The sequence below is a fragment of the Chiloscyllium plagiosum genome, unplaced genomic scaffold, assembly GCF_037043375.1.
Source record: "Chiloscyllium plagiosum isolate Xiang-an unplaced genomic scaffold, Cpla_swu_hap1 HiC_scaffold_12, whole genome shotgun sequence".
Classification (NCBI taxonomy): domain Eukaryota; kingdom Metazoa; phylum Chordata; class Chondrichthyes; order Orectolobiformes; family Hemiscylliidae; genus Chiloscyllium; species Chiloscyllium plagiosum.
Window position 1 is genome coordinate 8,598,398 of NW_028270150.1, and position 14,791 is coordinate 8,613,188.

The 14,791-nt window shown below is 47.5% G+C and overlaps 1 protein-coding gene across 5 annotated transcripts in view; it reads left to right on the forward strand.

The window, feature by feature from the left end:
• The window catches only part of robo1 (roundabout, axon guidance receptor, homolog 1 (Drosophila)), a 768,177-nt gene that overhangs the window by 607,768 nt on the left and 145,618 nt on the right, over window positions 1-14,791 (forward strand). For all 5 annotated transcript variants that reach the window (XM_087992440.1, XM_087992441.1, XM_087992443.1 and 2 more), the window contains one exon: window positions 14,337-14,494. In XM_087992440.1, the coding sequence (XP_087848566.1) occupies window positions 14,337-14,494 (158 nt within the window). The remainder of the gene's footprint in view (window positions 1-14,336; window positions 14,495-14,791) is intronic.

Below are 14,791 nucleotides of genomic sequence, written 5' to 3' on the forward strand. Positions count from 1 at the left end.
ACAGTTATTGTCTGGCCCTAGTTGTCCCTTGAGGAGGTGGGGGTGAGCTGCCTTCTTGAACCGCTGCAGTCCATGTGCTGTAGGTAGACCCACAATGCCCTTAGAGAGGACATCTCATCATGAAGCTGATGAGATGGTCATTAGCAGCAACACATTTATAGACATATCCAAAACCAGGGGCTAAGTACTATAAGGCAATAGCTAATAAATCCAGTTGGGAATTCAGGTGATATCCCTTTATGTAGGGAGTACTTGAACTCACTGCTGCAATGAGTAACTGAGGTGTGGAGTAGAGGTGCCTTTAAGGGAAATCTAGAGAGGTAACATGAGGGAGAAAGGGGTAGGATAGGCCTGGGGGTGGGGCTTAGATAAAGAGAAATGTGGGAGGACCTGTGTGAAAGGTAAGTAATGCCATTGGCCATTGAGACTGAAGGGTCTTCTTTCTAAGCTGCACCTTGTATTCATTTCCACATTGACTCCTGAGACTGGCTTGTTGGTCGAGGGGTATGATCCTGACTTAGGACCTTGTACATTGTAGACACCCGCGAGGTCCCAGGATCAAGTCCTGCACAGGCCCGGGCTTCTTGACTTCAGTTTTAGGTTGGAAATGGGCCACATCTTACACAGTCTTACTATGGATCTCGATGAAGGCTGGCACACTGATCAGGTGTACCCTAGAACTCTGTGGGAAGCTAGGGAAGTGATTGCTGGGCCCCTTGCTGAGATATTTGTTTCATCGATAGCCATCAGAAGACTGGCAGTTGGCTAACATGGCGCCACTGTTTAAGAAGGGGTTAAGGAAAGGCCAGGGAACTATAAACCAGTGAGCCTGACATCGGTGATGGGCAAGATGTTGGAGGGAATCCTGAGAGACAGGATGTACGTGTATTTGGAAAGGCAAGGGCTGATTAGGGATAGTCAACATGGCTTTGTGCGTAGGAAATCATGTCTCACAAACTTGATTGAGTTTTTTGAAGAAGGACCGAAGAGTATTGACGAGGGCAGAGCAGTAGATGTGATCTATATGGACTTCAGTAAGGCGTTCGACAAGGTTCCCCATGGGAGACTGATTAGCAAGGTTAGATCTCACGGAATAAAGGGAAAACTAGCCATTTGGATACAAAACTGGCTCGAAGGTAGAAGACAGAGGGTGGTGGTGGAGGGTTCTTTTTCAGACTGGAGGCCTGTGCCCAGTGGTGTGCCACAAGGATCGGTGCTGGGTCCTCTACTTTTCATCATTTATATAAATAATTTGGATGTAAACAGAAAATTTGTAGATGATACTAAAATTGGAGGTGTAGTGGTCAACGAAGAAGGTTATTTCAGATTACCACAGGATCAGATGGGCCAATGGGTCAAGGAGTGGCAGATGGAGTTTAATTCAGATAAAGGCGAGGTGCTACATTTTGAAAAGGCAAATCTTAGCAGGACTTATACACTTAATGGTAAGATCCTAGGGAGTGTTGCTGAACAAAGGGACCTTGGAGTGCAGGTTCATAGCTTCTTGAAAGTGGAGTCGCAGGTAGATAGGATAGTGAAGAAGGTGTTTGGTGTGCTTTCCTTTATTGGTCAGAGTATTGAATACAGGAGTTGGGAGGTCATGTTGCAGCTGTACAGGACATTGGTTAGGCCACTGTTGGAATATTACCGTCACTTCTGGTCACCTTGTGAGATGAAGGATGTTGTGAAACTTGAAAGGGTTCAGAAAAGATTTACAAGGATGTTGCCAGGGTTGGAGGGTTTGAGTTATAGGGTGAGTCTGAACAGGCTGGGGCTGTTTTCCCTGGAGTGTTGGAGGCTGAAGGGTGACCTTAAAGAGGTTTATAAAATCATGAGGAGCATGGACAGAGTAAATAGACAAAGTCTTTTCCCTGGGGTGGGGCAGTCCAAAACTTGAAGGCATCGGTTTCGGGTGAAAGGAGGAAGATTTGAAAGCGACCTAAGCGGTAACTTTTTCATGTAGAGAGTGGTGTGTGTGTGGAAAGAGCTGCCAGAGAAAGTGGTGGAGGCTGGTACAATTACAGCATTTAAAATGCATCTGGATGGGTATATGAATAGGAAGGGTTTAGAGGAATATGGGCCAAGTGCTGGCAAATGGGATGAGGTTAGTTTTGGAATCTGGTCAGCATGGACGAGTTGGTCTGTTTTCTTGCTGTACATTTCTATATGTTCATTAGCTCTTTCAATCTGTTAGCTTAGCCTCTGCCTGACTGAGGAAGGGAGTATTTGAAGATTTCAAACGCGAGACTGAGGTGATAGTTTATGTGGCAAAAGTGAGGACTGCAGATGCTGGAAACCAGAGTTTAGATCAGAGTGGTGCTGGAAAAGCACAGCAGGTCAGGCAGCTTCCGAGGAGCAGGAAAATCGACATTTCGGGCAAAACGTCGGGCCTGATGAAGGACCTTTGCTCGAAATGTCGATTTTACTGCTCCTCGGATGCTGCCTGACCTGCTGTGCTTTTCCAGCACCACTCTGACCTAAAAACTTATAGTTTATGAGGCAGCAGCTATGGAGATTTGGATGATCTACAGCGGGCCCCTCAAAGCATTGGAGAATTCCCAGCAGCAGGACCTTCACCCGATTCTCCAAGTCTGAGGATAAGAAACAGTAGTGTCCTCTGTCGTGCTGCCAGTGCATTAGTAGCCAGTTCTGCTGGGAGAGTCACATCTAATACCTGACACCAGCTTCCCAAAACACCTCCTGTATCAGAATTCTGTCATGGCTGAGACTCCCAGGCCATAGCAAAGAGACATCAGGGATACTCTCAAAACTTCCTTTTAGAGGTCAAAGTTCCTCAATCCCTCCCTGACCCACAAACTTGAGTCAAAGTGGAGGAAGCTCATTCAGAAAAGTGCCGAAGATGGCAAAGCCGTTGGAGAGAAATGTACAAATCTCCACATGACCTGACTACACCCTCCTTCAACCACCAGCTACCCACATTACACAGCTCGGTCCAAAGATGTGCAAATTAGCTGCATTGGCCATGCCATATTACCCACAGTGTTGGGTGAAGTGTAGGTTAGGTACATTGGCCACGGAAATGCAGGGGTACTGGGATAGAGTCGGGGGTTGGGTCTGGGTGAGATGCTGTTCAGAAGGTCGGCATGGACTTGTTGGGCTGAATGGTCTGTTTCCAGACTGTGGGGCATCTATTCTTCTATTCAGATCTGGCATCAGACTTAGCCCTCTGAGCACCGAATGAATCAGATCAAAAGCAAGTCATTGTCAATTCTGAGGGATTAGTTATGGAGATACGTAATTCTACACAACTGGGCAACCGGTGAACAAGGCAATAATCAGATATCAGCAGATCACCAACCAGCCTTACTCTGTCTGTTTATGTGACTGTTTCTCCCCTTTCACATCTAAGTTTGGCAGTTTCTCAGGGACTGTTTTGGTTAGCCGATGCTTGTGTTTCTCTTTAGCATGTAACAGGATCCCAGTAATCTCACTGTTCTAGAGATAACATCAACATAAGGACCTGTGTAAGGCTCATAGTAATGAGATAACTGACTGCAGGATTTGCCAGTGCCTTGTACACGTTCAGCAAGACAACTCACCACTAGCTTCTCCAGGGGTAATTAGGGATGAGCAGTCCTAGCCAGCGACACCCACCTCCTCATAGTGAACCAAAATATATTCTTACTCTTCAGTGGCTTGGTGTCCTCTGATCCCAGCCATTTTTAGAGTTCTGACTCCATTTGGACTTTGTTTCCACAGACACTAGAGATCATCTGGGTGGTGCAAGAATCACAGAGTCCTTTAGCACACAAAAGCAGAAGACTTAGATTTAGCAGTAGGCCATTCAGCCCATCGAGTCTGCTCCACCATTCAATGAGATCATTGCTGATCTAATCATCCTTAAGTCCACTTTCCTGCCTGTCACTCAAACCCATTGATCCCCTTCCTGATTAAATGTCCATCTTTCTGAGCCTGTCAGGCTCCTGCGAGTTTGCCAAGCTACCAATGGATCCTTGTTTAACCTAATGACTTATCTGTCTTCCTTCTGAATGGAGGTCCCTGCCCAGCCTGTCCGACAGTTGGATCTGAGGGGAAATTTCTGATCAAAGTGAGCCTTGAGCCAACGGGTTTGTGACCTCAAGTCGATAGGGTGCTACCCACTGAAAATCGGCTCCTTAACTGGGGACATGTGAGGACGCATTATGATTGACACAAACGTGACCCTGCTTTCAAGTGAGGCACAAGACATTTGTAAAAGCCAATTGGTGAATATTTGTGGGAGATGATTGCACTGAGAGAGTGTGTCTTGGAAAACACAGCTCATTGCAACACCATTTTAATCTCCATCTCACACCCATCACCTGATGTGGATGGTAAATGTCACAGGGCAGCAGTTCATTAACAGCTAATCCGACCGAATAGCTTTTGAAGCCAATACAATTATCTCAGACGCATTTCACAGGCACACTTTGACAGCGTTTGTGTCTGTAATCTGCCCGGCTCTTTGCAGTCACTTCCATCTTAGGCTGTCACACAGGATTGACATACATTCCACCTGCACACAAACGGCGGTTTCATCTCGACAAATACAAGACTGTGTGAAACAGGAAAAAGCCTGTGAGCCTGAGATTGAGACCATTTTTCATTTGCACCCTTACCTCTTCATCCCATCTACCCACCTTCTCCCCATATCCCTCCATCCCATCTCCTCCCCATATCCCCCCACCTCACCTCCTCCCCATATCCCCCCACCCCACCTTCTCCCCATATCCCTCCATCCCACCTTCTCCCCATATCCCTCCATCCCACCTTCTCCCCATATCCCCCCACACCACCTTCTCCCCATATCCCTCCATCCCACCTCCTCCCCATATTCCCCCCACCCCACCTTCTCCCCATATCCCTCTGTCCCACCTCCTCCCCATATCCCCCACCCCACCTCCTCCCCCTATCCCCCCACCCCACCTTCTCCCCATATCCCTCTGTCCCACCTTCTCCCCATATCCCTCCATCCCACCTCCTCCCCATATCCCCCCACCCCACCTTCTCCCATATACCTCCATCCCACCTTCTCCCCATATACCCCCACCCCACCTTCTCCCCATATCCCTCTGTCCCACCTTCTCCCCATATCCCTCCATCCCACCTCCTCCCCATATCCCCCCACCCCACCTGCTCCCCATATCCTCCCACCCCACCTCCTCCCCATATCCCCCCACCCCACCTCCTCCCCATATCCCCCCACCCCACCTTCTCTCATATACCTCCATCCCACCTTCTCCCCATATACCCCCACCCCACCTTCTCCCCATATCCCTCTGTCCCACCTCCTCCCCATATCCCCCACCCCACCTTCTCCCCATATACCCCCACCCCACCTTCTCCCCATATCCCTCCATCCCACCTCCTCCCCATATCCCCCACCCCACCTTCTCCTCATATCCCTCACTCCCACCTTCTCCCCATATCCCTCTGTCCCACCTTCTCCCCATATCCCTCTGTCCCACCTTCTCCTCATATCCCCCCACCCCACCTCCTCCCCATATCCGCCCACCCCACCTCCTCCCCATATCCCTCACTCCCACCTTCTCCTCATATCCCTCTGTCCCACCTTCTCCTCATATCCCTCACTCCCACCTTCTCCCCATATCCCCCACCCCACCTCCTCTCCATATCCCCTCCACCCTACCTTCTCCCCATATCCCTCTGTCCCACCTTCTCCTCATATCCCTCACTCCCCACCTTCTCCCCATATCCCTCTGTCCCACCTTCTCCCCATATCCCTCTGTCCCACCTTCTCCTCATATCCCTCTGTCCCACCTTCTCCCCATACCCCTCTGTCCCACCTCCTCCCCGTATCCCTCTGTCCCACCTTCTCCCCATATCCCTCACTCCCACCTTCTCCCCATATCCCTCTGTCCCACCTTCTCCCCATATCCATCTGTCCCACCTCCTCCCCATATCCTTCTGTCCCACCTTCTCCTCATATCCCTCACTCCCACCTTCTCCCCATACACGTCCATATTTCCCTCAATCCCACCTCCCCACCTTCAGTGGAAGTTGTGGGCTCAGATCAGAGAGCATTGACCATGTCGCACTCTGGCCTTGCCTCATGTTTTGATTCCCGTCTCCAAAGCTCTTCTCTCCTTGTAACCCATCTTTAAAGTTACCTCTTTCCACAAACATTTGGTCATTCCTTCTCCATCAGTCTGCACATTTGATTTGGTGTTTAAATATTGCTCACAATTTTTGAAGCACTTTGCGGTTCATCCCTATGTCAAAGACCCTGTTAGACATGTGATTGTCATGTGACCTGATTTACCTGTTAGGGCACAGTACTCAGTCCCTCCTCCCTACCTTTTATCTTAGCCTGCTGGACAAATTTTCCCCATTCCTGAAGAAGGGCTTATGCCCGAAACGTCGATTCTCCTGTTCCCTGGATGCTGCCTGACCTGCTGCGCTTTTCCAGCAACACATTTCCAGCTCGTGAAAGAATGACCAGCTGTGAATGTGGAATGGTGCCAGGTTAATATGAACCACTTGTGATATCACAATATCACCTCCAAGAGACTCTCATAATGCAAAACATTGAATCTGGTGGCAGATTTAGAAGCGACGTTGGGATAGTCTGACCACACAATTTGGTTTGCTGCATTAAAAAAAGGACACCTCCTTAACTGTACACCAACTGAGTGTAAATGATTCTACCCAGTGAGTTGGTTGAAGGAAGCCAGCTCAGATAGAACACTATTTAACCTTCTTAGAATTAGCCTGAGGGTACACAGTGGCCAAACTAGACAAAGAATCCCGGTTAAAATGATAAACTATAGGAGCAAAATTAGGCCATTCAGCCCACTGAGTCCCAAATCCCTCTTAACAAAGAGTTATCTAACTCAGAGTCAGAACTGATAGACCACCCAGTATTGACGAAGGCACTGGAAACAGCAATGATAAAAACACCCCTGTTTACCCAGACTGCCATCTGGGGGCTAGTGCCAAAATTGGGAGAGCTGTCTCAGAGGCTAGACAAAGCAAACTCCTGACTTTGTCATACATACAGAATCATACCTGACAGGCAATGTCCCAGATACCACCATCACCATCCTCAGATACGTCCTCTCCATCCAGTAGGACAGACCTGGAAGATGGAGATGGAACAATGGCATTTGGTCTAGAGGGAGGTGCCCTAGACTCCTGAGCATTGAATTAAAAATAGGATGTGCTGGAGAAACTCAGCAGATCTGACAGCATCTGTGGAGAGATAAACAGAGTCTAAACTTCAGAATCTTCTTAAGAACTCAGTTTCCAGCCCAGCCTATCTAGCCAATCCTCAAATGACTCAGACCAGCTGTCAATCTCGTAAACCTACTGTCCCCTGAATTCCCCATTGGTCGTAGTCACTATTCTTTATTTACAGTTCCTAGTTTTAGACTGTCAGCATCTACCCAAACTGAGGGCTGTTGTGTGATGCAGTGGGAGTGTCCTTGCCTCAGAACTAGGAGGTCTGGGTTCAAATCCCATAAGCTCTAGGGATGTGTCACAGAATTATCTGGGCAGGTTGACTAAAAAGTGCCTGTAAAGGGTCAAAAATAGAAATTTGGTGAAAAGGTTTGGGTGGCACGATGGCTCAGTGATTAGCACTGCTGCCTCACAGCACTAGGGCCCCCAGTTTGATCCCAACCTCAGGTGACTAACTGTGTGGAGTTTGCACGTTCTCCCCGTGTCTGTGTGGGTTTCCTCCGGGTGCTCCGGTTTCCTCCCACAGTCCAAAGATGTGCAGGTCAGGTGAATTGGCCATGCTAAATTACCCATAGTGTTAGGTTCATTAGTTAGAGGGAAATGGGTCTGGATGGGTTACTCTTCAGTGGGTCGGTGTGGACTTGTTGGGCCGAAGGGCCTGTTTCCACACGGTAGGGAATCTAATTGGTATGGTGGCTAGCACTGCTGCCTCACAGCGCCAGGGACCTGGATTCGATTCCAATCCTGGGCAACTGTCTGTGGGAAGTTTGCACATTCTCCCCCTGTCTGCGTGGGTTTCCTCCGGGTGCTCCGGTTTCCTCCCACAATCCAAAGATGTGCAGGTCAGGTGAACTGGCCACGCTAAACTGTCCGTATTGGTCAGGATGTGTAGGTTGGGTGCATTAGTAAGGGGTAAATGTAGAGTGGTAGGGTAGGGGATTGGGTCTGTGTGGGTTACTCTTTGGAGGGTCGGCTGGAGGGCCAGATGGCCTATTTCCACACCGTAGGGATCCTATGAGATCTGGCAGCATCTGCGGAGAGAAATCAAAGTTAACATTTCGGGTCGAAGGGTATTGCAATACTGAAGGGAGCACAAAGACTATTTTCAAGGATGGATAAACTTATCAAGAAAGCATTGACAAAATGAGTCAACTCTGTCTGGTATGGAGAGTGGGCAAGGAAGTAGAACTGAGGCCTAGAGGAGATCAGCCATGATCATATTAAATGGCGGGGCAGACCCGAGGGGCTGAATGGCCTACTCCTAGTTCTTATATTCTATTGAACCAGAATCACAGAATTGTGACTGCATGGAAGGAGGCTGTTCAGCCCATCATTCTGACAACTATTCTATCACGCACTGCCAGTCTCCTGCTCTTTCCCCATATCCCTCCATATTGTTTCTATCCAGATAACCAAGCAATGCCCCTCTTCAATACCTCAGTTGAACCTACCTCCACCACATTTCCAGGCAGTACATTCTTGACCCTAACTACTTGCTGGGTAGAAGTGTTTTTTTTCACACATCACCCTTGATATTTTTACACATCATTTTGAATCTATGTTTCTTTCAGTCTTCTTTCCTTTGCGAGCAGAAATTCTTTCTGTCTATTCGACCCTGTCAGTATTTTGAAGCTCTTTTTGTGTTCAGCTCATCCGATAGCTTCTTCTTTACTTGAGTCTTGCTGTTGGGTTCAACTCAGTCTCTGGACAGATTTTATTTTCTGATTATTCCCAGTGAGGAACAACCAATCCAACAGAACAGGCATTTCTTGTGACGGTAGCATTATTTAACCAATCAAACATTTCCCTGCGGCATTTAAATCAATTTGGTCTTAATTGGTGAAGTTTGTCTGTTACACAAACAGCTCGCAATTAGAAAGTTTAGAGGCTAGTGAACATTTAGGTCAATATTTAGTTTAGAAGGATGAGGGAGGGGATCGAATTGAAACTTACAGAATACTGAGTGACCTGGACAGAGTGGATGTTGGGAAGATGTTTCCATTGGTAGGAGAGACGAGGACCTGAGGGCACAGGCTTAGAGTAAAGGGAAGTCCTTTTAGAACAGAGATAAGGAGAAACGTCTTCAGCCAGAGAGTGGAGAATCTATGGAATTCACTGCCACAGAAGTCTGTGGAGGCCAGGTCGTTGAGTATATTTAAGATGGAGATAGATAGGTTTTTGAGTATCAAGGTGATCAAGGGTTACAGGGAGAATGGGATTGAGAAACATATCAGCCATGACTGAATGGTGGAGCAGACTCAATGGGCTGAATGCCCCAATTTCTGCTCCAATATCTTATGTTTAGATTTGAGACACAAGAATTGTGTAGAAAGATGTATTTTTTTTTAAAAAAGAACCAGATGAGACTGAAATCTTGAGCTTTTTGTGCTGCAAATACAAAACCGCTGGTAGCTGGCCTAATTGGTTCATCAGTGTTGGTGTTAATCAGATTTTAATGAGAGTGTTTGCCCATTTATTTCCCACAAGTTAACGGCTATGCTGAAATATCTGGCGAATGTCACAAAACATTGTATCATCGCCAATTGTACTCACCAGGTTTAACTTCAGAGTTGTGAACACAGACAGAAAGGAAAATTAAACCAGGGATTGCTGTGGCACTCAGTGGGCTTTCTGTCACTCTATTGACTGCAAAGGGCTATGTGACACCCTGTGGTTATGGCTAGGGCTATATCAATGTAAAGCTTCCAGCTGTGGAAAACAAAAGATTCCTTCAAGAAGTCACAATAATCATAGAATCATACAACACCCAAAAAGCATGGAGAGGGTAGCGGTATTATTGCGAGACTGCTAGTCTAAACTGCTAGCCTCGTTCCTGATGAAGGGCTTATGCCCAAAACATCGACTCTCCTGCTCCTCGGATGCTGCCTGACCTGCTGTGCTTTTCCAGCACCACACTCTCGACTCTGATCTCCAGCATCTGCAATCCTCACTCTCCCCTGCTAGACTAGATAATGTTATGGGAGACCCAGCTCCAAGTCCCAGCATAATTTGTATTAAAAAAAAAATTCTGGAATTAAGAATCTAATGTTTCTGTTGTTGGAAAATCTATCTGGATCACTAATGTCCTTTAGGGAAGGAAACTGCCTTCCTTATCCAGTCTCACCTACATGTGACTCCAGACCAAAGCAATGTGGTTGGCTCTTACCTGCCCTCTGAAGAATGTTGGCCTGGCAAACAACACCCTCAGCCTGCAATAAATAAAAAAAAGACCCTTCAGCCCATTAATGGGTGAAGTAAAAGAGCCTGCACTGCCAGAGCACCTTCCACAACTTCAGTATTGCCTCCAACATGTTTTGGGAGGTGATGAAGCATTTTTGAATTGCTATGTCACAGGAACAGGCCATTCGGCCCATTGTGTCTGTATCAGCTTTCCAAATGAGCATCTCTCTGGGAGCCAGTCTCCTGACTTCTCCCCATTACCTGAACATTCATCCTTTCCAGAAAATAATCCAATTTCCTGTTGAATGCCTCAATTGACCCTGCCTCCAGGGCACTGTCCGTCATGCATTCCAGAGCCTGATCACTTGCTATGGAAAAATCTTTCTCCTCCATCACGATTGCTACTTTTGCCAGTTACGTTAAATCTATGCTATGTTGGTCTTGTTCCTTCCACCAATGGAAACAGTGCTTCAACCCCACATCATGTTATAAAGTAGGAAACGCAAACAGAGAATTTGTGCATAGCAAGCTCCCACGAACATCAATGACCTCACTTAGCTTATTTTTATAATTGTGATGTTGGTTGAGGGATAAGTATTCACCAAGGCCCTGGGTAGAACTCCCTGCTGCTCCTCCTGATCTTTAATATCTGTCAAAGAGGGAAGCTAAGTGAGACTTTAATGTCACTGAATGACAGCATCTCTTCAGTATCACACTGGATTGTGGTGCCAATTTCTCGGGAGTGGGAATTGGTTCTTTGATTTTTTTTAAATTCACTTGTAGGATGTGGAAATTGTTGGTTTTATTTCCCGTCCCTAGTTGCCAAGGAGAAGGTGGTAGTGAGCTGCCTACTTGAACCGCTGCAGTCCATGTGCTGTGGGTTGACCCACAATACCCTGAGAGAGGGAATTCCAGGGTTTTGACCCAGGGTCAGTGAAGGAGCAGCGATATATTTCCAGGATGGTGAATGGCTCAGAGGGGATCTTCCACGGGGTGGTTTTCCCGTGTATCTGCTGCCCTTGTCCTTCTAAATGTTGGAGGACATGAATTCGGAAGGTGCTGTCTGAGGGTCTTTGGTTAGTTTCTGCAGTGCATCTCATAGATAGCGCTCTGCTGCTACTGGGCGTCGGTGGTGGAGGGAGTGGATGCTTGTGGATGTGGTGCCAATCAAGTGGCAGCTTTGTCCTGGATGGTGTCGAGATTCTTGAGTGTTGTTGGAGTTGCACCCATCCAGGGCAAGTGGGGAGTATTCCATCACACTCCTGACTTGTGCCTTGTAGATGGTGGACAGGCTGTAGGGAGTCAGGAAGTGAGTTACTCACTATTGTATTCCTAGCCTCTGACCTGCTCTTGTAGCCAGTGTGTTTATGTGAAGAATCCAGTTCAGCTTCTAGTCTATGGTAACCCCAGGATGTTGACAGTGGGGGACTCAGTGATAGTAACACCATTGAATGTGAAGGGGCAGTGGTAAGCTTGTCTCTTATTGGTGATGGTCACTGTCTGGCATTGTTCTACTTCTATGGCTCTTGGCAATGCTTTTAACCTCTGTGCTAGCATCGTCAGTCTCTTGCAAAGCTCCCGCCCTGAGTTTAATTATTCTCTTTCACTCTGCTGCCTACTCTGCTGGAGGCATTTTCTGTTCTTTGACATTTAGTTCAGCTGGAAACCTGAGTCAGATCTCTTCCTGGCTAATTGTGTTGCTCCCCTCACCCCTCCTCCTTCCAAATATTTTGATGTGTCGAGTGTTTGACCTGGTTTGCGAAGCTTAATTATGTTGCTGGATTGACAGAGTTGGAAGTTGCAATTGCCTAACACTAATTGCTCAGTTTTTGAATACCAGGTAACTGTACAACTCTTCAGAAGTTCAGCCTGGTTTTCAGACTAGTGTTTACCTCACTAATGGAAATGAAATGGATGTAAATTCTACATAGCATGTTCTTATCAGTGACCCAATAGGGGCTTCTGCAATTGTCAGGATGTGTTTTTTTTCCCAGCTCAGTAACTGGGTCGACCGTTCGGCAAAGAGAGAGAGAGAGAGAGACAGGCAGGTAACAGAGAGAAACAGGATCAGAGAGAGAGAGACAGGAACAGAGATTGACAGGGACTGAGAGAGACAGGGACGGAAAGACAGGGACAGAGATAAACATGGACAGAGAGAAACTGGGACCGAGACAGACAGGGACAGAGAGACTGGGACAGAGAGAGACAGGATCAGAGAGAGACAGGATCAGAGAGAGACCGGGACAAAGAGAGATGGGAAGAGAGAGACAGGGACAGAGAGAGACAGGGTCAGAGAGAGACAGGATCAGAGAGAGACAGGATCAGAGAGAGACCGGGACAAAGAGAGATGGGAAGAGAGAACAGGGACAGAGAGAGACATGGTAGAGGGAGAGAGCTGGAAAATGGCTAAGGGAACACCCCTGTTTAAGAAGGGAAAGAGGTAGAAGAAAGGAAACTGTGGGCCGATTTGTCTGACCTTAGTCATTGGTAAGATTTTAGAATCCATAATTAAGGCTGAGGTAGCAGACTACAGTATTTGGAAGTGTACAGTAAAATAGGGCAGAATTAGCTCCTTGATAGCCAGCAGTTCTGATCTACAGTCAGTTCTGCTATAGCGCGGTAGTTCTGTTCTCATGAAATCACATGTCATAAGAAAATCGCTTAGTGGCAGCACCATTTAAACTAAATGGGCCAGAATCGTGTTATAATCAATACACACATCAAACATTCGCAGTGTAGAAACAGTGTCCCCAATTCATCAATCAGATTATGGCAAGTTCAAATTAACGAAATGAGCGTTATAGCAGAACAACCTACATCTGGATTTCCAGAAGGCCTTTTACAAGGTGCCGCACATGAGGCTGCTAAATAAGAAAGAATCCATGATGTTAGGGGCAAGATACTGACATGGATAGAGGATTGGCTGACTGCCAGACAACAGAGAGTGGGGATAAAGGATTGCAGCCGGTGGCTAGTGGAGTTCCACAGAGGTCAGTGTTGAGACCACAGCTATTGATGTACATTAACGATCAGATAAACGAACTGAGGGCATTGTTACTAAGTTTGCAAATGACACAAAGGTAGTTGGAGGGTCAGGTAGTGTTGAGGAAACAAGGAGGCTGCAGAAAGACTCGGCGAAAATGAGGACTGCAGATGCTGGAGATCAGAGTCAAGATCAGAGTCTTGCTGGAAAAGCACAGCAGGTCAGACAGCATCCGAGGTGCAGGAAAATCGACGTTTCGGGCAAAAGCCCTTCATCAGGAATGAAGGCAGGGAGCCTCTGGGGTGGAGAGATAAATAGGAGATGGTGGGAGTGGGAAGAAGGTAGCCAAGAGTACACTAGGTGGATGGAGGTGGGATGAAGGTGATGGGTCTTCAGGGCAGAGGAGATGACCTGGGGGTTGCAGTGAGAGAGAGAGACTCACTGAGATTCTTGTAGAGAGAGGAGGAGAACTTCTTCAAGGTAGGCATCCTTGCAAGAGGATTCGCAATAAGGTTAAAATCAACGAGGCAAAAGTGAGGACTGCAGATGTTGGAGATCAGAGTTCAGATGAGAGTGGTGCTGGAAAAACACAGCAGGTCAGGCAGCATCCGAGGAGCAGGAAAATCGATGTTTCGGGCAAAAGCCCTTCATCAGGAATGAGGTAGGGAGCCTCCAGGGTGAAGAGATAACTGGGATGGGGGGGGAGGGGGGGCGTGGGGCTGGGGGGAAGGTAGCCAACACGATTCATTGTCTTGATAGAAACTGAATTAAGGGTGACCAAGACTGGATTGGATAAGACTGACATTAGCTGAACACAGCAGTGACTGCAGATGTGGCATGTTAGTGTGAACTGTTCATTAAACAACAGCAGTATGGGTTGGTGCTCCTCCTCCATCCTTCTGAATCAATCAGGCTGGGCCAGCTTTGTAAGGAGTCACTTTGCTAACAGAACTCTTGTGTTGTCTCTCTCCAGTTCTCCGGGATGATTTCCGACAGAACCCTTCCGATGTTATGGTGGCAGCGGGTGAACCATCCGTCATGGAATGCCTACCTCCTCGTGGGCATCCGGAGCCAACCATCTCATGGAAGAAGGATGGTGTCCACCTGGCCGACAAGGATGAGAGAATCACGGTAACAGTGTACAAGTTATTTGTTTCTGGATCAGTGGTGCTGGAAGAGCACAGCAGTTCAGGCAGCATCCAAGGAGCAGCGAAATCGACGTTTCGGGCAAAAGCCCTTTCGCTGCTCCTTGGATGCTGCCTGAACTGCTGTGCTCTTCCAGCACCATTAATCCAGAATCTTCTTTTCCATCTATCCACTCCACCCTCTCCTCCCTGACCTATCACCTTCATCCCCTCCCCCACTCATCCATTGTACTCTATGCTACTCTCTCCCCACCCCCACCCTCCTCTAGCTTATCTCTCCACG